At 38.0% G+C, this 25,717-nt stretch overlaps 1 protein-coding gene across 1 annotated transcript; it reads right to left on the reverse strand.

Moving 5' to 3' along the window:
• Positions 1–25,717, reverse strand: LOC115445339. Its single transcript, XM_030171568.2, has 38 exons — positions 25,606–25,717; positions 23,313–23,464; positions 22,707–22,881; positions 22,157–22,321; positions 21,882–22,028; positions 21,406–21,627; positions 21,142–21,197; positions 20,936–21,068; positions 20,585–20,722; positions 19,838–19,967; positions 19,254–19,399; positions 18,854–18,990; positions 18,571–18,701; positions 17,687–17,822; positions 17,010–17,127; positions 16,474–16,590; positions 15,928–16,059; positions 15,371–15,449; positions 14,957–15,087; positions 14,589–14,746; positions 13,884–14,066; positions 13,414–13,580; positions 12,973–13,099; positions 12,198–12,358; positions 10,985–11,131; positions 10,350–10,491; positions 9,905–10,040; positions 9,304–9,503; positions 8,606–8,774; positions 8,108–8,436; positions 7,632–7,758; positions 5,572–5,752; positions 5,121–5,230; positions 3,157–3,288; positions 2,677–2,850; positions 2,350–2,428; positions 2,095–2,225; positions 1–2,019 (listed from the first exon to the last, which is right to left on the reverse strand). The coding sequence occupies exons 1-38, from the start codon at positions 25,606–25,608 to the stop codon at positions 784–786; spliced, it is 6,537 nt and encodes a 2,178-aa protein (XP_030027428.1). The 5' UTR covers positions 25,609–25,717; the 3' UTR covers positions 1–783.

Consider the following 25,717-nt stretch of genomic DNA (forward strand, 5'->3'; position numbering starts at 1 on the left):
TGCAATGTTGATTTAGCTGTTATTCGTTGAGGTTCGGTGACTATCATCTCGAATTTTATCTTTGTTAAGAGCTAAGAGAGTTTTGTAATAAAGATTTTTTAGGAAGCAGTCTCTTTTATTTTACATTCGACCGTGCACAAATTATTACTGTTCCATCATCATGAAAATATGAAATCCCAGGCACTCGAGATTCCAAATTTATTTGCTGCGATCACAAATGTTTTTACTACAATGGCGCCGGCTTCAATAAAAAATATTTGGCAGATGTTTCGATGCGTTTCCATAGTTCTATAATCAGGCGAGCCGACGCTCCAGAAACTGTCTTAACCGGATGGCGTTCCACAATCCAGTTATCGTAATACAGTTAGCGTTACTCCGAAATATTTGTTTGTTTGGCAATCATCCAAATGCACATTGATAAATGTACGGCTAACAGATTGCTTCGTGTGAATGAGTGGCCCACGGCACCGTGACGCATTCATCCTACTCCGTTCCATATTTTAATCTTAATGATCGTGTTTACTCAAGGGTTATCTACCGTGTCTATAACTAATTAGTATAAGACGCACGATTCAAATTTCAAACATAAAAAACATTTTTATAACCTATCGATAAATTAGCAGTGCCTGGGTTTCATCAAAGATGAGAGTGAAACGATAAATCTCAGAGAGCTATTAAATTAAAACTTTATTTATATTTCAAATTAATTATAGTTAATAACGTAGCTAAAGAAAAATATTTTAAAACTAGATAAAGTATTCGGTATCAAGAATAAGACGCAATCTATTCTGAAGGTCGAGGAGGAGTGCGTTTAAGTGAAGTGGAGCTGTTACTGTCTGGTGTGGTTGATGATGAGCCCGTGGCTGGCGCTTGTTCTTCTGTTTCAGCCTTACCAGTTGTAGGAGTTTCCACATGTATATCGCTGTCAAACATCATAAAATTTCGCTCCTGCGCAGACAAATCTTTAAATGGCTTAGTGTCAGTTAAATCATCGCTCACAAAACGTGTAGTGTGTGGCTTTTTCTCTTCCGGTCCGTCATTTTTTTCATCATCTTTGTAACGGACTCGGACCTGGCGTCGACTCAACCTCGATGTTGACGGCGCTTCGGTGTCTTCAGTTTCAGCTGGCATTTTAACTGAAGATTTAGTCTGTTTAATTTCTTGCTTTTCAACTATACCATTATCAGCTTGTTGTATATCGTTTATTTTAATTTTGGATTGAGTCATATCAACTGCCACTATAATATCTTCCGTTCCGTCTTCGGTTGCGATGCTCACGTCACTTACGGTAACCAAAACACGCTCGCGACTTGATTCTTTAGATTTATTATCTTCGCCGAACTGCTGCATTAACGCCGTCGTGGCATCCTCATCCTCTTGCAGAAGTAACACATCCTTATCAATTGACTCAATGCTCGGTGCATACAGTACGTCTGATTGCTTGCCCATCAATTTTTTGGCTGTTGATGCCACTCTGCTCATGAACACTGAAGAGCTCGTCGCCGCTACGTCTGTAGACTTTGTTCCTCGTAAATCCTGACTCATGGTAGACATGGATCCTTGCGATTGATCATAACTGGTAGATACTTGTAACTTCTCCAACTCTGAGAAATCCTTAGCGAGTGTCTCGCTATCGCGCGTATTCCTACTGTCCATGGGCCATTGTCCTGTCGGCACGTTTACGTTTGGTCCGTCAGGTGGCTTCGGGCCGGTAGGTACTGTAAATTTAGTATGTTTCTCTTGCGAGAAACTGCGGCTGGGCGGAGAACCCTTGTCTACTTGTTCGATGACTCGTGGTTGGTCTCTCGGAGGCGGTGGCGATCCTCCATACTTTTTGTCTCCTGGTCCTTGGCCGTTATCGGTGTCAGGGCCTTTCACATATTTCTGTATAGCTGCCTTGCTCGCCGGAAAATGTTTCATGAGGTACACCCAGTCACCAAGGTGCAGGGTCAGCACTTGAGATTTGGTGATGGTCATGTAAGAGTGCGTGTATGGGGTATCACAAATAAGGCCCTGTGTCTGATAAAAATCAAATTGGAACCTTATTACAATTTACGCAGCGATAAAATTTTATTAAAAAAAATTAAAACTTACCACACCAAAATAAGAGCCTGCTGGATAAACTCTATGAGGTTTGTCACTGCTTTCTTTGGTCTCTTGGATCCTCCCAGTGTGTACGAAATACATAGCATCTGTGATCTCACTTTCTTTCACCACGAACATATCTAGAATAAATAAGGCATTGGAAATAATGGTTATTTTTTTACTACCTATTTACCTACTTATTGGTATAACGTATTAAAAACATTATGCTGTCAATTGTTGAGAGTGAATATTACACATGATTACTTTCATTGTAAGTGAATAACTGCAGACAGCCCACCAGCTGTCTCAGGAACGCCGGCTCACATTCTTCAAATATATGATGCTGGAACAATATTTCAACTAAATTTATGAATGTCTAACATTCGCGTAAACATAAGAAATCATTATACACTAAGCTAATCACACATCACACAAGCGTTAGTTACTACTTACTAAAAATCCTACGTTTTTATCTAATACAAGTTATAAAAGGAAATACACATAAAAAGACACACGATGTAGAGTTTGATTAGTCAGTCAGGAGTCTAACGTGGACAACTAAGCAAAAGTAAAGACTGCGTCAATGTATACCTTAGTAAGATGGTACAGGTAAGCAGCCGACATGATTCTCAACCGGAGACACTGAGGAGCTGTCTTCAGGAAATAAGGCTCCTGCATACCCCGCGCCTCGCGCCACAGGTGCAGTGAGTAGTTGTTCACCATGGCCACCAAGTTCTTCGATACGCGGTTGTTTTTCAAAAACTCCTGATGGAAATATCTTTTATAAGATAGGTCCTTGGGTTTCATAAAATAACATTGCTATGTCGTCAAAAAGTGGCCACAATATTGGGGTGTAAAAATATTTTTGTCTAAACTGTTTTGCAGGAAACCACGAGAATGTCAAACTTTTGTTGATCAAAGTTGCCTTGTAGCCGCTTTAAGCCGCTATCCTTAAAAAATCTATGCCCTTTAATTTGGAGACCTAATCAGAAAAACTACCAATAGTATCTATCAAGAGAAACACCTCAAAACAATTTTTTCTTTAACAATTAACAATATTGCGATCATCACCTGCAACTCGAGGTACATGCAGTAGAAGCTGAAGGACCTGAACGATTGATACTGGATGATGTTGGAGAACTCCCCCACGTACACCATGTACACCATCGTCGACACTATCTGAAGGATGCATACGAACACCACCTGCAGCCATAGTTATATTAGCAATTTCTTCTGTATACATTTGCTCTAAAACATATTTTCCAAAGCTCATATCCATTATTAGGGCCTTAATAATATCGTTGTATACGTCTATAATCAGTGTTTTGTCTTGCTTTAGTGAACGATATTTACCGTTAGACAAAGTGAGACAAAATATAATATAAAGATGACAAAAACAAGCAGCGTTTACTAATATGGCCCTAATATATTGATTAATGAAAAATCAAGTAAACCTACATGTCATGCTTTCAAGGTAAAACCATTCAATCGATTATGATAAAACTTTGTACGGGATGACAATTGAATCTGAAGAAGGGTAACAGGTAACGACTTTTGTATACTTTTAAACCTAATAAGAATATATTGCGTAAAATCCTAGCTAAGTATAGTCATTATCCTGATAATTAGATGTTAAGTCACGTAATATAGTTATACTGGGCAGAATGTCGTTCAACGTAAACACAATGTACAGTGAAATGAGTTTGTTTTACGCAGTGCATCTTGAGACAATATCCAGGTGTTAAACGCTGCTGTTATATCTGTTCGTTGGCAAAATAAAGCAATAACTTCAACAATTTCATTACAAACATGCACCTAATGTCTTCTACATTGTATATAATGTAGTTTGTCTAAGAATTATCTAGTATTCAAATACTTACAAGTATAGAAAATAAATTTCAGCACCTATATTTCAACTGCCTTGCAATAGATGAAACCATAATGCCTAACCAGGCCGAGCTTCGCATATTCTATTACACCAATTCCTTTCTTCGTTATGTCGAAAGAAAGTAATGAGGTATCGGTTTCCACATGCGTATATGCGTTGTTCCTTGACACGGCGCCAAGCATCACAAACAGTGGGTTTAATGGTACACTACCGAGTTATAATTTATTTATGAAATGGTTGGAACGATGAATACGTGCGCAATCTACGGGATTAGGTGTTGAATTTGAAAAAAAGAATATATATATATATATATATATATATATATATATATATATATATATATATATTTTCAATTGTGTTTGCCTTCACGATTACAATGATAGCATCCTATGTTCCAAACTTGACTTTGGCAAGTGTAAATAAATATATCACTCCTTCCATTTGTAAATACGCACCAAATTTACTTAAGATTAGAATTGTGTCTGACTTGCTACGTGTTTGTTATTGGTTTTGTTTCCGTCTGGGATCCAATGGATAGTGATCACTTTGGGGACAAATCAGGACAATAGGATTTATTTTAAAAACTTTCTACAACTGATCGAATCGACTATAAACGCTAACCCAACGACATAACAAAACATAAAGCAATAACTGTTAGAGGATTTATCGAGAGTGAAAGATGCAAGACAGCCGTGAAGCGGCCCAGCGGAGTATTAATGGCCCGGACACGTGTTCATTCATTAAATAATTGGATACCTCAGTCTTTCAATGAAGCTCATTATTTCATAATAGCTTATTTATTGATACAATTAACTATAAGTGGTTTAGACACGCCTCATTTATGTTACATGAAATTTCTTTATAATAGAGGTATTACCTAGAGTTCCGCTAGGTTCGAGGTAATTTATTTGGAAATCATGCAGTTTGTCTTTTCAGTCATAAAACAGTCCAGGGGAAGATCAGCGCTGGTTTCTATCAGCATGTGCTGATTTGAGGTCGTTTTTATAACAAGCAAATTGATATAAGTGTTTTCTTTTGTAATAATTATTATTTCTTTTAATCCTGTTTATTACAAATAAATATTTTCTTTCTTTCTTTCTTAAATGATAATAATATTTGATGGCACTAGTTAAATTATTTCACCTACCTCAGACTGCTTTTTGGGCATGATATCTCCGACTCCGTTCTGCGTGAATGTTGTTAGTATAAAGTAAACCGAGCAGATGTACAGATTGGAGCACCAGCCAGCGCCTTCCTCTAAGGAAAAAGCAAACGACTTCATTGCAATGTGCATTACCAATAGCAGTTACAAAACGAAGATCAGCAAAATACAAATTCTATGAAATACAAATAGTCGTTCCATTGCCTTGCTCCTGATAAAAGAGATTTTCATTGCTAGTAACGAAGGATTGACAAGTATGTATGAAAACTTACTATATTTCCCTCTAATATTAAATCAAGTGATAATTTAGAATGAAGGCACATTTAACTTCGAGGAGCGTGATTTAGAAGTGGATTCGAAGCTATGAACCACGTCCCAACAATCCGTTCCACTTTAAACCGAGCTATTCACTCGAAGATATATCATAGAGTCCTACCAGTATACAGCCACGAGGATCCAGCCTCAACGTTCTCCTCCATCACGCCAATGAAGTACCACAGACAGGAGACGGTGTGGATGAACAGCGTGAACCAGATAATGACGGAGAACACCGTGCTCACAATTAAGTTGTGGGTGATGCGGTCGTGGTGCTTCTTTAGGCAGCAGCGGACTGTTACCTGAGTGGGATTAGTGAGGATGGTGAATGGTAGAGTGGGGGGATTGAATACTGCCTGAATTGTACTGCTATCGTATTTGCTATTGTTCTCCTACATAAATTGTGTAGACCTTTACTTAGTTTCGGACGATACTATAACTGCTTTTTTAGATCACAAGGTTAGCATAACGAAATAGTAATTGTGATCGTCTCTGAGAGCACTTGTCACCTTTGATCAGGTAATGATTAAGCGAAGAGGTAAACGACTGAGTTTTTAGACTTGGACATGGCGATAACGGATAGTTCTGCTTAAAAACACAAAGCCCAATGAACCGAATGTGGACTAGTTGAAATTCTGCCGACCCCAAAAGACACAGAGAGGATAAGCGTATGTTTTGTTTCGATAAATTATGGAAGTATATAAATCGCGAATCGAGCTTACAATATGAACCAGAATGTCCATAAAAATAGAACAAGAAAATACACTTTATTCGCATCTGCCAACGCAAATACGCGTTCATAATTCAATTCGGCCAACTTTCCATCGTCAATATATTTCTAGACATTGCAAATCTTTTGATATAATCTTTATTGATTTATACTGAACATTCAATAATAGCTTGAAGTAAAAATGATTCGCGGCTTACGTGTAATTCTATGATATTTAGCACATCGGTGTAAAGTCGGTACATTTCTGAATTCCTTCTTATTTTTATCAAAGTTAACATAAACGTACATACATAGAGGTCACAAATAATAACATAAAACATAATCACTGCCCTCACAATAACTTTTGAATCTGACGGACTAAGTATCCATTACAGATATAGATCTTATTTGGAAAACAATGGGTCCTAAGTAAACTAGCGTATGTGGAAAAATAGTGATATTCGCTTTGTTAGCGTTAAGTTATCTAGGTAGGTTTACTAACAAACCCATCTAATTAAAAAGGTAATAAACGAAAAAACATCTTCATTGAAAATCTTTATTTACTAACTTGTTTTTAATGGGTTTAATAGTAAATCAGTATCTAGATAACGAAACTCTAAAAAAGTGAATATCGCTATTTTATGAGATAAGATAGTTTACTTAGGCGCCATCGAAAATTCAATTCACTTTGAAATTCTCATTAGTATCCACTACATAAAAAAAATATTTGGGAAATTCACTTCGAAATTTTCATTAATCCTATCATTCTATACAACGTTAACCATAGCAACAGTTTCAGCATCATCAATACCAGAATAGATTTAACGCATGGTCCTCGTCATCAACACAACGTGGTCAACAATAAACGGGCAATAACAAAAATCCTGATGCATGCGACACGTTGAACACGCGCCAACTGTGCTAAAACTAATTTATATTTAATTCCGATCTCTCGGACAGAGCGTGACATGACACTCCTTATACCAACTTTATTAAGCTGTTGACAACATAAACGTCTTCATCCTTGAAGGACACAGAGGCGTAACTAATACAAACATTAGTCTCAGAGTTTCTAAATATAATCGATCTTATGCCATGCAGCATGAGGGGCAAGAAAGAAACCTGCAGCAACATCACAAGAATTGTAATTTCTGGTAACTTTGGCTTTTTTACCGACATCAAAAAGGGAGGAGATTCTCAATTCGACTGTTTTGTTGTTGTTGTATGTTTGTTACCTCAGAAATTTTGACTGGGTAAACTGATTTTATAATTCTTCTTTTTATTTGAAGGCTAGTGCTTCCCGTGTGGTCCCATATCAATATTAGGCTCCGACTCCAAAATTTGGTAATCAGTATATAGTTTATGTTAAATATTTCTTGATTTTTTAGTGATTTTTGAAGGCGGTATAATCTTTTGCATAGAAAGAACTCCTACAATTCCATAAAAACCCAATTAATGAAATAGCTACTCACGATCCTAAACATCCTGTTAAGCCTCAGCCAGGAGAACCACATCCACCTGTTGTTAATGCTGAGGAAACTCAACAGCTCGATCGGCAGGCAAGACAACACATCATACTTGAACTCGCCTTTGAAGTATCTACAATTTGAATATGTTTAGTTTCACATAGCCAAGAGTGTCCCATTACAAGATATAGAGACCTTATTAAATTCTTGCTGGATGGTGGTCTGTATCGGATCTGTATGGTGTTATCCTAGAATGTGGCCTTAGAAACAATGTTTATGTGATTTATTGAAGTCAAGATATTTATCTGAATTTGGAGCTTGTGGGTAGGCCAGAGTGTAGAACTTCGATTAAAATTCAGGAGTGTGTCATAATTACTTACCATATGTAAAGATGTAACTGTTATATAAGTGAATAATTAGGATCTGATGTCGTAGTCATGTTTATCAACAAATCAATCCGTATATATCTATTACACACTCACTCATTCCGTAGCGGCAATAGCACGTTCCTGACATGAACCACGTCTACTATCCGCGGCAGCATGTACTGCATCAAGATCTTCAGCAGGAACCCCATGTCCAATGCGTACAGCGCCAGTATCAACGGCATGCTGTTGTTTTGGAAGCCGGCATTGTACACGTCAGCATACACACAGAGTAACGAGACCACGATAAGGTACAGTTGTACGAGCTTGTCTTTGAAGTATAGGTGTTTCACTAAACCTTTGCGGCTGCGCAAGATCATGGGTGAACTGAAACTGCGCTCTTTCCAGGGTTTCAGAGAGTCACCAACGTTGCCTATGATGTAATTCTGGAAGATATTTTGTGTTAGTTTCTTATTTTGTGATCAATTAAAGTAGACACCTATTTATAATATAATAAATGTAAAAACCCTAAATATATATATTTCATCTAAAAGATATTGCGATAGATAGCCTTCATAACGGAATCATTCATCATTAATACACTTGTGTGTTCACCTTCGTCTGTTCTCTCCGGTACTTCTTCATGAGCTGCTGTACCGCTGGGAAATCGGCTATGATGTGGTGGAACGCCTGCGCGTTGATCATCAGCAGGTGGACCCGAGTGGTGGCCACGAAAGTGACCGTGCACCTTATTGTAGTAGCTCCTTCTAAGTTGCCGAATACGCTGAGAAAAAAGTCCACAGGATTCTATGAATTACGTGACATCCTCGTGGAGACTAGATTCCGTCATACTAATGGGTAAGAGAAGAGATAGATACCATAGCAATTTTGGGAAAAAACTACTTAGGCACATGTTTAAAAATGTTCTTGTTTTATTGCTAATATACCTTGGTAAACGCCATTTTATTATGCTCAATTGGTTTTACTATTAAATTTAGTAAAATGACGTTATCATAACACGATTATATAAACATCAGACATTGGGAATTCAAATTAACTCTCGAAACATCTAACGAAACTCCTTTACAATATAAATTTATGACCAGCAAAACCAAACAACCCTCACCAGGAAGAAGAAAGAAAAAAGTTTCATTGTCATTTGTCACATCTGGTGCATGTAACACATAATTAGGTGGCTAGATCAGCATAATGCTGTGTTGCGTCGTGAGCCACAACACGGCGCTGGTTTTCAGTGACCACCTCAAGTGACGCAACGGAAGCTAGAATAACTATAACAAGATCCATCAAATCACCTCCCCCTCGGTAACCTGACGACGGTGCTCATATCCCCCTTGGTCTCCCTGACGTTGACGCCGCCGTAGTCGAGGAAGTACATATCCTTGGTGACGTCGTTCGCCTCCACGATCCTCATGCCGCGCAACAAGTACATGCTGCGTACGGCGCGCCCGATGATGCGGAGGAGGGAGACGTCACATTGAGAGAGGATGGGACACTGGTGGTGGAGGTTAACAATTTTGTTTAAAATCCTGTGCTATATAATTTAGTTATAAAAAAATCAATAGAAGGTATTTATGGGCTATTGAATAGGAGGTTCTAAGCTTCCAACGTAGTTAGGCAATCCTTTATGTAAGCTTTTCTTTTACGATTTCTTCATGAATGATTTGCTAGAGAAATTGGACGGTAAACAGATTTTCGGGCGTAAAACTTTTATATATTACGCCAAACATATATTAGAACGATATGAATACTAACAGAGGAAGAACATTTTAGGGACTTTAGAGGTTACTCTACTTACTACTACTCTACTCTCTACTCTCTACTGTACTTACTATTACTACTACTCTACTTACTTACTTTATTGTTAAATAAACTTATTCATATTTTTAACATTACCTTTGCAAACGTAGGACCAAATATGTGCAGAATAGCATCAGTCCGCAAGGTGATTTGGTCGCACAGCTTGAGAACGTTTCTGTAGTCGATGCCCCCCATCTTGTCCCAATTGTACTCGTAATAGTTCAACACTTCCCTAGGGAGAATATAATTTCTTTATTTCTAATTAGTCAATTCCATGTTAAAGATTGGACGATAAAACTAGAACTTTAACGCTAACAGATATGGGGGTAGAAAATAATTTCAACAAAAAACTAAGATATCAGTTTGCTCTGCAACTTACACATCCTGTGTTCAAATTTCTAGTAGCAGTCGATATACTCTTTGAATTTTTTAAGTTTTTATACAACGTAAATATTCCAATGAACAGTATACCTTCCAAACCTATCTATCAAATACACTTCAAAAGAACTAAAACCAGAGATCAAAAGTATAGTATGCCCACTTCTGCAAATCGTGATCGAGTCGTTCCCTCTTCATGTACCCGAGCATGTCCTTGAGGTGTTCCTGGAAGGCAGCGAGCGCCTTGTTGACGTTGGCGCGGATGCTGATGATGCGCACCGAGAAATACGTTATTATCATCGTGCCTGTAGAAGAAATGATTTTGGCTTTGTGTAATAAGTAATGCTAATTCAGTATTGTTATATTAATCTAGTAAAAGATGATCAAATTAATGGTTGTGCTGGAGAAATAATTTCTGGCAAATAAATTTAAATAATTCCAGCGGGTTTTTAAAGACAGGGTAGAAACAAAACAGTCAATTTAAAAGTTAGACTATTAAAAAATTACCTATAAAAAGATTGCGACTATAAAAAAAGGAGATTAGGCAGTTTGTTAAACGCGTAGTCGTTTATAAAAAACCCGCTATAACACTATAACATCCGCAGAATAGTTTTCAATGCCTAACATTCGTGTAAACATGAGAAATCATTATACTAACGAGGTGCTGCATTTATAACGATACTTTGATATCTTTCTACCAACAAATGCATGTCATAATAATAGCCTTATTTTAAATTATAAAATATTTTCCTCTTGTATCTTCACACATACTCAAACATGTATTGTACAAGTACTCACCAATTACCATACCGAAGAAAATGACTTGCATGATTTCGAAATTGCTCGGGTTGAAGCAGTTGTAGCCTGTTGTGGTGGTTTCATAAACAACCCAGAAGTAGCACGCCAGGTGGAGGTTCCACGGCGCGGCGGTCAGGTTAAAACGAACTGGTGAGAATCAAAATAATTTCAGTCTCATGGAGAATAATCATAAAATCAACAAATTGAAATGGAATGATTTAGTTGAATCTGTAAAATGTTAAACATTATTTAGATTCCGTCAATATTAACTCTGCCAGATCGGAAAGCAGTTCTCACCAGAGAAAAACGGGCAAGAAACTCTGGTGTTGCTCTTTTAAAAATCAGTTTAAGGTATAAACTACGAAAGAGATAATAAGGTAAGATGGTAATACAGAACAATTTAGGCTTGGATTCATAGACATGAGAACCCAACATCTCCAAATTTCATGGTTACATAAAATCGAATGATTCTTAATTTTTTCAAGGCGAAATATTTCTTAAGCGTAACAAATGACATCAAACTATAATAACTATAGATGATCATAAGAATTTTTTATCCTGCATGCTCCCGTTTCTGATATTTGAATTATTATAATGATTTCTTATGTTTACGCGAATGTTATTTGAATTATTGTTTAATGTTCAAGTGATACTATAGACTAGAGAAGACGAACCAATGGCACGCGTGCCAGTGGTAGCATGTGACTAAATAATTCGGGCACGCGAGTAATATACCAAACAAAATATAATTGGGTCATAAAAAAGTCCTAAAAAGTTGCACTCAGATAAATAAACCCGGTCCTGGATGGTTCTTATCATGCCACATTTTGTTATAAATAATGGCACGTTAACCATTAACGGTTTGCCTTCTGATATTATTAAATAGAACTAAAGTGTCGATAGCGTAATTGGTTGTGGAACGGACTGTCGAGACGAATGTCCGCAGGTTCGAAACCCAACACACACCTGTGACTTTTCCAAATATTATGTGTATATTCTTTGTAAATTATCGCTTATTTTAACGGTGAAGGAAAACATCGTGAGGAAACCTGAGAAGTTCTCTATAGGAATTTCGAGGGTGTATGAAGTCTACCAATCCGCAGTAGGCCAGCGTGGTGGACAAAGGCCTAATCCCTCTCAGTAGTAAAGAAGGCCCGTGCTCAGCAGTGGGACAGTACAGGGCTGATATTATTATTATTTAAGTAGCACTAACAAGCCTTATTGAACAGATATATCCAGGAGCCACCGTCGTCGCGGTACGGGACTATGAACCAGTCCTCACCGCCCTCCGAGTAGAAGATATCCACGGAGGAGACCACCAGGAAGCAAGTGAGCACATTCAGCAGCACCAGGAACAGGGGTACTGCGCGTATGCTGGTGAAATATATCATTTAGCACGCATTGCGAGTGTGATCAATGTTATTTGCGTTAGTTGCTTGTTCCTGAATATAGTATACGACACAAGCCATATTTTTTACTGGTGGTAGGTTTCTCATATGTGAGAGTCCACCTGGGTTGGTACCACCGCAGTGTCTATTTCTACCGCCATTGTTGAGTTCCAGTTAGAAGGGACATTGTAGTTAGTATAACTACTGGACATAATAAGACTTAACATCTCATGTTCAGAATGGCGAGCGCAGTGGAATACTAAACAACATCTTAGCTTGTTGTAATTCAAGTTGTTTACTTTGTAATTCAAGGTGTTGGATGGTTTCTGCTGTTTGTGGGCGGTCGTATCGCTTACCATCAGGCGAATGGCAAGCTCGTCTCGTCATTCAAAGCAATAAAAAAATATTAGACAAAATATTATCTGAATTGACAACGGTGTGTAAGTATTCTTGTGTCTAAATATGAAAAACATGGTGGCTAATGCTATTGGAATTATAAAACTAACGTATAATGAACGAATGAAAATGAGAGGTGCAGTTCAGTGACATGTGGAACTCTATGTCGATTAGCTCTTGGGTAAGACATGTATACTGACTTACACCATTAATATATCCCTTCGTTCGATGTATCTATTGAGGATCGTCATGGCGCTGGGCACCCGGTACAGCTGCAGGAGCCGGTTCAGCATCAGGAACTGCTTGACCTCAGTCACGCGGTACCTGTTGCCTGTATTGCATTTAAGATTACCTTCAGTTTTAATAGCATTTTACATAGATCCAGAAAAGAATGACATAGAGGAAAATGGAGACGAAATTTTTGAGTTCAAAGAATAAGAGTCTTAGTAGTCAGAGAGTTTATTCTGTGGGTGACCTGGTTGCACTTCCACCTACCTCTTCGTAGATAAGGGCGTGATGTGTGTGTGTGTGTGTGTGTGTATGACTATTCTATATTAAGGAATAATGTAAGTAAAAATAAGCTACATTTTCCAGCCTATGAATTAGTCCAAAGCAATATGATTAACTAACTATCTAGTTAGTTACCTGAAGTACCAAAAGACTCCTGTCTCGGTGAGTCGAGATTTTCCAAAGCGAGACATCCAAAAAGGTCGATGATAAAGGAACCCTTAACGTAATGAGCTGCCGTGCTATAAGGGTGGTACACCAGGATGCCTTGATCGTTGAAGTAACCCACCAGCATACGTTGAAAACTGGACATTAGAAACCAAAATAAATAAATAAATATCGCCGGAATAAATGAAAGCGCAAATTAAACAAGTCCCATGATTTGCATAGTTTGTTTTCGTCCCATAATGTTAGCGTGATTGGAATTATTATTTCGGGACCCAAAATCTATACAATAAGACATTTTTTTTTATAGAAATGACTCAAAAGCATTTGGAATCAACAGTATTTATAACTTTTTATCTACATTATCAGCTCTGAAGTTTTGTGCAACTGCCGTTTAGTTTTTCCGAAATAAATCTTGAACTAACATAACATTAAAATCTCACATATCAAAATAAGCGGACAGGTCGAGCAGTAGCGCGATGAAGTAGAGCCAGTGCCACTGCAGCACGAGGTACGCATAGCTCGGGAACACCATCGCGGAGGTCATCGCGCACGCCGCGCGGAACCACTCGTACCGCGTCAGGTACCGCCCGTCCGGACGGATCGTGAAGCGAGGGAATATGTATCTGATGTAAAATTGTGAGGTTTCATTGACGTGACACTTTTAACTAAGTAATTAGTGAGAGATACCGCCCATAAACAGTAGACTACAACACCTTGAATTACTAAGTATTGTTTGGTATTCCACTGCGCTCGCCATCCTGAGACATGATATGTTAAGTCTTATTGTGTCCAGTGGTTACACTGACTACAGTGTCCTCCAAACACTGTTGCTTGGAGACAGAATTAGGCATTTTGGTGGTACCTACCCAGGCGATAACTCTTTCTTTCCATATCTGCCAAAAATCGGCAAAGTTCATTTTGTGACTCGGAAATAACTTTTTCATTTCTAAACGAATTATAATCTCTTAAAATAGAAACAAGATTGACTTCTTTTCTGTTAAGAGTAAACGTTTCTTACTGATCATGGATTGCCATAATAAAATTATACGATTATAGAACACTGAAATTACACACAAAAAATTAAGACCACGAATTACAGAGAACTACAGTAACCAACGATTGCTATTTTTAGTTCTATCACTTACCTTAAAATCGAGAGAAATCCAAGTCTATTGAATGGGTGGAGGAACGCGTAGTCTACCTCATGTTTCCTGGGGAGCCGAAATCGTTCCATGTTCGGCGTGGGGTCCGGAGGCGTGTAAAAGAGGAAAGGCTCGCGATGTTTCAACAGACGATAGTATTCCTACAAATTACGCAAATATGTAAACCTCTCTTGAGATTTGAATTTGAGAATTCTTTATTTTAATAATTAAGAAAATAAAACGTGCTCATAAGATATAGATTCTTTAGAAATATGTGTTACACTAAATACAGCAGATATAAATAGGAAGGCCTAGGCTCTAGTTTAATTCTTATTTCTTCCCTGACTTCCAAATGACTTTATTCAACTTACAGGTTGCGCCTTAGCGAATTCCAGAGCATCTTTTATTTTGGGCAGCTCGATAGCTTGCAATAAATGTTTCCTTGATATAGACAATATCTGGACGTGAGTGACGGCCCGCACCGTGTAGTACGCTGGTAAACCTATATAGAGACACTTCATCATCTTTGTAGCCGAAGACTCGAGATATAATTAACTATACCTAATGTAAAATGTTAAATACTTTGCAAAACGTATTAAAACTCTACTCTTGGTATTAATCTATTAATTCTACAATCTGTCACATGAAACACAATCTAAAAAGGTAAAGATACAATTTGTCGACGTAATTCTTTTAAAAACATCGTTTTCTAAAGTAATAGTATAAATCAATTTACCTTCCTCTCGAATTAAATTGTCTTCAAAAGAAATATATTATCTACTTACGCAATAAACATATTAGGACACCAAAATGATTTTTGACTCCAATAGTTGCGACCGCTTGTTTTGATTCTGGATGAAATATCTGCAATAACGGATAGCATTGAAATATATGCATCTCTAATGAAGTTGACTCTAAATGTATGTCTACAAAGTTCATCGTCCATTTTAAATAAATTTACAAAGCTTTTATTCTGCTTATTGTTATCTTCACATTGTATATGAATAACTTCAACATCAGTGAATATCATTATTACAAAATATATCTATGGACATAAAATATAGCTGCCTTGGTGGCGTAGTGCTAACGCATGCGCAGTATGACAGCGCTCTCAGATCTTGGGTTCGAATCCCGGGTCGACAAAATGATATTTGGGTTTTTGTGCTCAGTATCAGTCCGGAGTCTGGAATTTGTGCCCGATATGGCGATAGGCTCACCCCCTATCACATCATGGGACAGAACACACTTGGCGAAAAGTGGGTGCCCTTGTTGCGCATCTGCATACCCCTGTGGGGATAAATGCGTGATGTGTGAGTAAAATATTTGGCATTATGCTATATACCTCGCACATCCCTTGCTTGATGACGTACATTTCATTGGTGATGTCGCCTGTGTTTATCAGGATTTCGTTCGGCGACGTGTGGAAGAGACGTGCCTTCGACGATATGTTCTTTAAATCTTCTTTATGGAGAAACTATACAGCATACTTTTAAATAGAGACTCCTTTATTATATTTACTAGCTTTTGCTCGCGGTTCCGCCCGCGTTAAAAAGATTTCTCCGGGATGAAAGTCCCACTTTATATTTTCCCGGAATAAAAAGTACGTAGCACTCAAGAGTAATGCAGCTTGCTATTAAATTCTAAAATTGGTTTAGTGGTTTCTGAGATTATCGAATTCAAACAAACAAACTCCACCGTTTTATATATTAGTATAGATTATATGTATTAGTATAGATATTTTAATAGATTATAATTTGAAAATTTATAAAAATCATTATTGAGTCAAAAGTCTACACTACATTTGAAGACTAAAAACATCACGATCTCAGTTAAACGGGCATAACTACAATACTGTAAAGCCAACGAAATAGTATTGTACGAAGTTCACCTTCATAAAAGGTATGGCGAGAATGTATTTGCTTCGTTGTCCGGCCACTATGTTCTGATACACATGCGCGGGTAGGTCGTAGAATATAGAACTCTTCTTGTTCGTCATTGAATACGCCTGGAACAAGCTCTTCCAGATGTACAGTCAGCCAGGATAGTAGCTGAACGAATTCAAAATTACTAAACTCTTTGTCATATTTCAATGGTTTTTTTCTTTATCTATATATATAAAAATGAATCCCTATATCCCATGGTCACGCCATCACGCGTGAACGGCTGGACCTATTTCACTATTTTTTTTTGTTGTATGTTTTTATTGTCAGGAGAAGGTTCTTATGAAAGAAAAAAATCAAAAAATTGCGCGGATAATTAGAAAATTTAAGGAAACTTAACGACAATATTAATTTTACATAACCATCAGTTGTTTGAAATAACTGTCAGCGATTGATATAGTGTGGGCAACAAAATAGTTAATACAGGACAATGTCTGTCGGGTTAAGTAGTCTTAAATAAAGTTAATCCTGAAGATCTACGCACCTTGTCAGTGTACCAGCACAGCTGCAAGTAGGTAATGAACCGCTGCCGCAAAACCTGATCCACTTGATTTCTAATCAGGAAATTCTTGACGTTCTCTATGCACGAGTCATAATCTTCCCTGAAAAATAAATACTTGGAGATTTTCAGAGACCATTTGGTTTGCTTTTTTGAGCTCAATAAAGTGGCTCCTCAGTTTTTTATTCCGAACTATACACAAAAACACATCACGCCTTTATCCTCGAAGAGACTTAGGCAAAGGTGCAACCAGATCACCGACTTCGCCTTGTGTGTTCCGACCCATAATGAGATAGGTGGCGAGCCTATCAACATATCTGGCACAAATATCAGATTCCGGGCTAATTATAATAGTGCTGCGCAATTGACATAACGTAACAGATTAGCGAGACTTTATTGGCAGAACGGTTACATAGTTAAAAAGAATCTGGGGCATTAAATAAGATGCCTTCAACTCAACTCAACAAATCCTTTACTGTAATAGATAATAAAACATAGCATAGATAGATGCTAGCGATATCCACGTGGTCAAAGCGAATGAATAAATAAGAAAAAAACTGCAAGAAAATAAAATAGAAATGATTGCAACTTTTCTAATACCCGTTTAGATAAAAATGTAAAAAGGACCTTAATCTCTAGATTTAAGTTAAAAAATCATTAACCTAAGTGCTGTAGTGACCATGATGGTGGCGGAATAAACTGCCTCCATGAATATCCTCAGCACGATGCAGATCTCCAGCACGAACATGGTATAGAGAACGTTGTTCCAGTTCTCAGGGCCCCAAGTTTGCATGTGATCTGTTTTAATGTTAACATGATTGATATTGTTTTTATACATGCACCTGATGTTAAGTGGAGCGTTGTCCAATAGAATGTCGACTGACGAGACATGATTACCCCTTGGCGGTCGATACAATTATGCCGGCCTGTTGGAACTGGATATGCACAGTCTGATCCCGGAACGCGACATACTTACGAGGGCCACCATAGCGGGTTTTAACACCTTGTGTACGATGGTTGCTATCCGGGTGGATATAAAATATACCCACCAGATCAATATGGATTTAACAGGTTATTCTTCTTTGCAACTAGCTTCTATAAACTTATTTCAAGCCATGATGCCATGATAGTACAAATTGCTTAAGAAACTAATAGAACTGGTATTTAGATATGATTGTATAATAGACCAGCTTTTGCTCACGATATGCACTCATGTTTTAAAGGAGTAGGCAGAAATGCTACTAGTGCAACCATTTTCGTCAATTCCATTCCGGAACATGAAAGGGGAAGAGTTTCATCAATCGTAGTTTTTTTTTTATCACACAAATTTTTATTGCCTAGCCTCTTAGGTTATAGTAAAAAGCATGACATAAGATTCCGTTTGGTTTCATAATTATTGGTCCACAGGCTAACACATGTGATTCACGAGTTGGTCCTTCAAATCGTATTTGTTAATCTAGGGGGCTTGCCTGAGAATCAAAGCCAAAACCTCATGATTAACAGCCTCAGTATGCTGACACTGCAAAAATACCACAATAGCACTAACTTGTGAACGTGATCATAGACACGGCCCAGTAGAGCGCGAAACTAAGTCTGTTCTCCACGTTCTGGTCGTCCAGAGGCTTGAACTCCCAGTATGGGGAATGCGTGAAGTTTGTCACTTGGCAGTAACCAAATCTGAAACCGATATAAATCAACATTTAACAGAAAACGTATTCGCCTTTTTAGTTCTAAAACACTTATAGCAAGAAATCATTAGTGTTTTATAAGTGCACACAATAATTGTTCTTACTGTTAATGCAAATAGAAATACAATTATAATAACTAACCGAAAACACATAAACGCTTGCTGCAAAGCCGCTATCAAGTAACAGGCGATCAGAAGCAGCAACGTGTAGGATAGAAATCGAAGAACATTGCTGCGGTACACGCAACGCTCTTCGAAACTCTTCAGAACTCTGAACACCTGGTAAGCGAAGTGAGAAACTGGTGCCAATAACAGTGGAAGTGTATCACAATTTCAATGTCAGAGCACTGTCACAATGTTAATAGCTGTCAAAGTACCATTTACTGTACAATTCCCGGGAGACTAAAAGCAGAGATGTGAGTCCAACTAGTGCTGACATAAAATTGCAAGCATTTTTTCTATTACCAATATTTAAGCTACATTTCAATGCTTTTATACATTAACAATTTGAACTATGTAATAAAGCATTTCTAAGATCCTACCTTTGGCAGTCTCAACAGCTTATTAATACCGGCGAAATGCCCTTCACCAACGAACTCGAATATGGGCAGCGTGCCCACCACGTCCAGCACGAACCAGTGGCTGCGCATCTGTTGCGACGAGGTCTGGGAGAACGTTATTGGTACGCCTGCACCAGACGTAATACTGTTTCTCATATTCTTTATAATATAAGGGATAAGAAAATCAGATGATATGCTAAAACTTGTCCGCCTGGGACTGTTTAGGGGAGGCCTATATTCAGTGGTGGACTTCATGTGGCTGTTGATTATAATTATGTCAGTGCTTAGATAGATATAAACAGTGAGAGTGTGCCTGTTTTTGGTGTCGTATTAAGGGTTGACGATTTATTAAAAAAATATTGAAAGCTTCAGTAACTAACCTGATCATATATTTAGTGAGATGTTTCTATATCGATATATAATAAATTCTGTGTGCAATGATCGCAGACCAGACTAAACAAATTGAATATCACGCAGATTTCAATAACGCTTCAAAAGAAACACAAAACGTAAAATGCGAAGTAAATGCATGAGGAAATATAATAAATGTGTAACACACATATTACCTTCTTCAACGTTAGCGCCAGTGGACAAGTGGACGATGAGATCCAGCACGTACACAACTGTCACCACGTAGTCAAAGAACCTGAACTCGATCGGTACCTTCTTCTTGAACACCATGTAGTACGGATGGGTCTAGGAATTATAGCATTCTACTGAGAGCTAGAAATGGCGATGGCATAACACAGTAGCACCGTCGGGCAAAAAATTAAAACAGATTATTCTTCTGTACAATAATACCCGAAACAATCCTCAATAACCTTATCGATGAAGAATAGCTCAGACACGGTCACTACAACAAAATTGGCGATAAAGAATTTCACTACTAAGATACTTAGGAAAACGTGTAATAATAATAAATAATAATAATATCAGCCCTGTATTATATACTGTCCCACTGCTGGGCACGAGCCTCCTCTACTACTGAGAGGGATTAGGCCTTAGTCCACCACGCTGGCCTAGTGCGGGTTGGTAGACTTCACATACCTTCGAAATTCTTATAGAGAACTTCTCAGATGTGCAGGTTTCCTCACGATGTTTTCCTTCACCGTTAAAGCGAACAAAGAATACACACATGATTTAAGAAAAGTCAGAGGTGTGTGCCCTTGGGATTTGAACCTGCGCACATTCGTCTTGGCAGTCCGTTCCATACCCAAGTAGGCTATCGCTGCTTAGGAAAACGTGTAGCATCGCTTATTTTATAGCTAGTAAACAACCTACAAAGTGATATTGCATTGGCGATAAAAGCTCACCATACAAACAGTAACAATAAGGCAAGCGACAAACGACTGCCACGCGACTTGCAGCGATGACTTTGGCTGCAGAATGCACGGAAACGTCGAACGAAGGCATATCGCATCCGCTTCGTCAGTCAGGGACGCGCTAGCTCTCTAAAAAGAGAAGAAGATAATTATAATTATAATAGTACTTAACTTGATCAAATTTCAAAGTTTCTTGTATCGTCATTGTCATGTTTTTTGAAATTCATAATCATTCACAAGGTAATTTACAAAGTGGAAGCAGACAAGACTGCTAGGCAGCAGTATGCATGCATTATGGCCAGTGTGATTTAATACGTTATATTCTTATACCTCAGAACTTACATTCCTCATTATATAACATCCAGCGATCTCCAAAAACACGTCAGTCCGTGCCAACAAAAGGTTCCCGCGAGAATCCTTCGCTTCTTTCAAGGCCAGAAGACCGCGTTTGAAATGGAGGATACTGCTTTTGTATCTGAACATATTTTAGAGAATTTAGTGGAATGTAGTATAACTAATAAAATTTAATCTAATAAAAATATATTTACTTTACTTCTTGAGGTGTCTTTTGGTTATAATGTCTCTTCACTCGCTCTAAATGGTCCTGGAAGAAGTACACGTAGGTATATAATAAGGTGTCTAGGGTGTGACATTTAATTGTGTGTTTGAAATAATAACAAAAAATGCCTGATGCAATAATTATAGCAAAAATAATGGCAGGAATACACACTCACTAGAACAGCTTCGGAGTGGGAGCTCTTTAAAAATACATTCAAATACCGTACCAAAAACCATACATCAAATTAACTGACATTAAAAGATTTCAATATAACAGCCGTCTGCCCCCGTCCATGCTTAATAGCCACTCTCCACAAATCAGCAGCGTTCAGCACATGCGCAGTGCAGAAGGTGGCCGCCCTAATCTCCAGATGCGCCCGTCCGCATCCCGCCGCCGCGCATCCGCCGCACGGAGTCAGCACCGTGCCGCGAGTCATGCGCAGAAACGGTGTGCTGTCGTCTTCTGCTGTTAGCATCTGGATGGGAAACAAGGGTCAAGTTAACTATTACTTTCCTATTACTCAAGATAGAGGTACGGGTAAGGGAAGCCGCTAATCATACGCAAGAATGCTGTACTATCGCCGTCTACTATAACATCTAGATAGATAACAAGAGTCTAAATGGTTGCCACTTCACTATCTCTGAACTCTGAAGTTAGAGACATGGGTAAAGAAAGCCGCGAGTCATAACAAAAAAAAATAGGAAATATATAAATAGGAATCTTGTTCACCTCAACGTCTCCATAAGTTATGTAAATGATGGATGATTTCTTGGAAGATCTCTTGATGATAGCGTCACCGGGTATGTAGTGTATAGTCTCCATTTTCTTGGCAAGCTCGCAGAGGAATTGATATGATAGATCACGAAGAACCCGAGTCTAAAATAAAAGGCTTAAATTCTAGTAATTCTCTTATAGCAAACAATTTTTATATAACTGAGGAAGAAAACTTTGGCCATTGCGTAAAAAGATGAATCCAAAATAGCTAGTATTGATATTTTTATTACCTTCTGCGTGGCTTCGAAGTAAATATCGGTGTATACAACAGCGGGCAGCGTCGGCGGGAACGACGGCAGTAGTTGCGTCTGCGACACCGCCCGCTGCTTATGCCAGTACATCTTGTAGAACGTCTCCACCTTCTCGCGCTGACTCAGAGGGATGTGCGAGTCTTTCTGCATCATTATAATCCCATCAAAAATCTATTTGTAATATGCATGCCATGTGTGAAGATAAAATACTTTTTTCTACACGGGGATATCAAAGCTACTCTACTGAACTTGATGGCAAGTGGAATGGCGTCCAGTTATACTCTGCTTGTGTATTATATGGTAGATAATAGATAAGCCTTCGCCAGTCGACACTATGATGCCAGCCTGTTCAAAGAAGATATTAGGGGTGGACGAATAAAAAAGGAAGGCGCAAGATTGTCTTATCAGCTTCTACTACTTCCGAGTCACTAGATCAATAACTTGCTGACATGAAGACGGCTATCTAAAAATAAGGCTAATGGTTCTAATACATCTTAAATGGCAGGAACATTAAATTATAAAGTCTAACCATCTCCTTGATGATGAGCCTGTACCGAGCGCGGAAGGCCTCCTCCGGCCGCATGTAGAGGCTTATAACGAGGGACAACGAGGCCACCGCCGCGCCCGTCACCACCAGGCATCCAGTAATCATCACCAGCAGGCACGCGATACGCTCGATGTCGTTCGCAGGCGCTACAGATGGCCTGAGGCCATAAAAAAAATACCTTTCTACAATCGTTAACGTTAATGTTATGTATGACAACGATATATCGTAACGATGGATTAATCGTTGGGTTAAATCTAATAGCGTCAACGATAGGCTACTTATCAAAATAAAAAAAAGGATACGTCACGCATTTATCCCCGAAAAGGTTATGCAGAGGCGCAACCAGGAAACCTTTTATCCCAGTAAATTGTTCTCATTAGTAAAAAAATAAATTTTACATGATTTTTTTTGTAGGGATTAAGGTTTTTCACGCAGACAAAGTCGCGAGCAACAAAATACAATATACTTATATACATTCTGTAAGACCTTAGAATGTTGTGCATTTAAATATATTAAATTACTATTATATATTGGGGCTAGTTCTAATGTAATAACTACTGGTTCTCCTAATTAAATAAATAAAAGTACCCGATCGGTATGAACATCTTGTTGACAATATACATGGCGCTGAGAAACTCGCCAGCGGGGCTGTGCATGAACGCCTCGTCCTTTATCTTCGCGTACTGCAGCTGGTACATCGCACGTATGTACCCTGACTCTTGTACGTGTTCCCTTTCCAGCTAAATAGATTAAAGGGATTTAGGTAGAAGTTGAGCTGATAGTTGTGACATTTTCCTCACATACGCCATTAAAACTCCTGTTCGGGTCAGCAGTGGCACGCATTTGTCACTGAGAGGTGAAGCTCGGCAAGTCTCGGGTAAAACTAATTTGTCTTTATCTCGCAACGAAATTAATCAAATAGAAAGATAGGGAGGAGTCGGAAATAAGTTTAGCCTGTTGTTTGAAAAGGAGTGTTAGGTAAGTTTTTGGAATGTATTAAGGTTTAATGCTAGAGGATGGTTTATTGGCAAGTTCAGTAGGATTGTGTGTGCACTTTCATAGCCTGAACATTACCAAGGTTTTATTTACGTTCTAAGTATTTCAGTACATAAAAGCAGAAAGATATTATTTGGCATTTTTTGAAACGTTCTACGCCTGTAAGTGTTCAACATAATTTTGGATTTTAGTCTACATTGTACTTAGCCCCACATAAAGTAAACTATTACTCTAATTCAAGTTATGTTATTAATTTTTACTTCTTTTTTCGAATTCTAATTGTCTTTCAAGACATTACTTGTACTGGAAGACTTGGCGCTCGCAGCAATTAAAAATTTTTTTGGAATATAATTTTTTTTTATTGGTCATAACAATGAGACGAGCTTGCTATTCACCTGACGATTAGCGATACGAGCCCCTGTAAAAAGTAGAAATACCATCAAACTCTCTGAATCACAAAGTTATTGTGTGGTATTCCACTGCGCTCGCCATCATGAGACATAATATGTTAAATATTATTATGTCCAGTAGTTACTGGCTACAATGTCCTTCAAACAGGAACACAACAGTGAGTACACGCTACTTTCTAGCGACAGAAATATACATTGCGGTAGTACCTACCCAGGCAGACTCACACTTATGAGACACCTACCACCAATCTTGGATACGCGTACCATTCAATATACAAACACAACACACAGATTTACGAGACACCTAATGGCGTCTACATTTTATGACATACGTCCGACACACACGTTAATATTTCGTAACGTCGATATTCATAATTTAGCATGGAGGAAAATTAAAAAAAACATTTGGAGTCAAGCCATAAAACAAATTAGAACAATTTATTTAGACTGCACGCGGTGTAATATTTTATGGAGTAATATCATGGTGAGGTACTGGAATGTGAAAATAAGTTAATATCAGCTTGGGTCACGTCTACTGCTGGATATGGGTCTTCTCTAATAGAATATAAGGGTTGTGGCCTTCTTGCATCATGCTAGCCTATTGGTGATTGACAGTCCCTAAATTTTTTTAATCTTAATTTAAGGTGCTTGGTCGTAACTTTACAACCATGTCACTAGTACCTACTTCTTAAATACTTATCCTTCAGAAAATACTTTCTTTTGGGAGCATAGAATATTTTTTTAGCTCGCCGACTTCCACAACATTTTAATCAGGGAAATAAATGGTCATTATATTTAATGACATATTATAGTTTTAAAACTAATTTGGTGGGTCGCTATCCCCATAACTTTCGTTGAATCCGCACCGCGTATTATATATCCGGAAACAGCAAATGGATTTTCAAGTTCACGCAATTACTTTATAAATAAATTAAATATTGTAATAAAATATTTCTTAAATTACGTTATACTTACGCAATGAATCGTGTTGTGTTATATAATATTAGAAATTCCAGATAATCTTCATTCTATTTCGCACTTAGTAACATATGTATCTTGCGTTTGTAAATAGATTTTCAAATAATACATTGTGATATAGATCATATATAAATGCTTATAGTGCATAAAATTACTTAAACATAGTTCATCATCTGTTTCATGCTTTTTTTCCTATTCCAATATACAATCGACAGATTTGGTGCATTTTTTACAACCACGACATTAACGTCCTTTTAAGAAGTTACTGTCCATCCTTACATAGTAAATCAAAGCCGCGTGTGTGTTTGAACACAATAAACTCAAAAACTATCAACGGCTTTCGATGAAATTTGCTATGGAGATAGTTTGAGACCCTGGGAAGGACATAGGCTACTTTTTATCTCGAGAAATGAATAGCAGTGGTTTTATCCCAGAAAAACACTTTCAATTGGGCGAAATCGCAAGTAAAAATTGTTTTAAATAGACTGAAAACTTACCATGTCAATGTTAAGCCATACCAAAGCCCAAGTCACTCGCAGAACGAGAAAAATGTAACAGTACTTCAGCGTGCTCCCCAACACGCTGCCTTTCAAGTTGTAGTCATTAAGG

The sequence above is a fragment of the Manduca sexta genome, chromosome 23 (assembly GCF_014839805.1).
Source record: "Manduca sexta isolate Smith_Timp_Sample1 chromosome 23, JHU_Msex_v1.0, whole genome shotgun sequence".
NCBI classification, from domain to species: Eukaryota; Metazoa; Arthropoda; class Insecta; order Lepidoptera; family Sphingidae; genus Manduca; species Manduca sexta.

Coding starts and splice junctions, on each gene's coding strand:
- LOC115445339 (XM_030171568.2), bottom strand. Junction 13,100..13,413: donor GGAGTCTTTTGGTACTTCAG/GTAACTAACTAG, acceptor AATGCAATACAG/GCAACAGGTACCGCGTGACT. Junction 7,759..8,107: donor CTATTGCCGCTACGGAATGA/GTGAGTGTGTAA, acceptor TTCAAATTGTAG/ATACTTCAAAGGCGAGTTCA.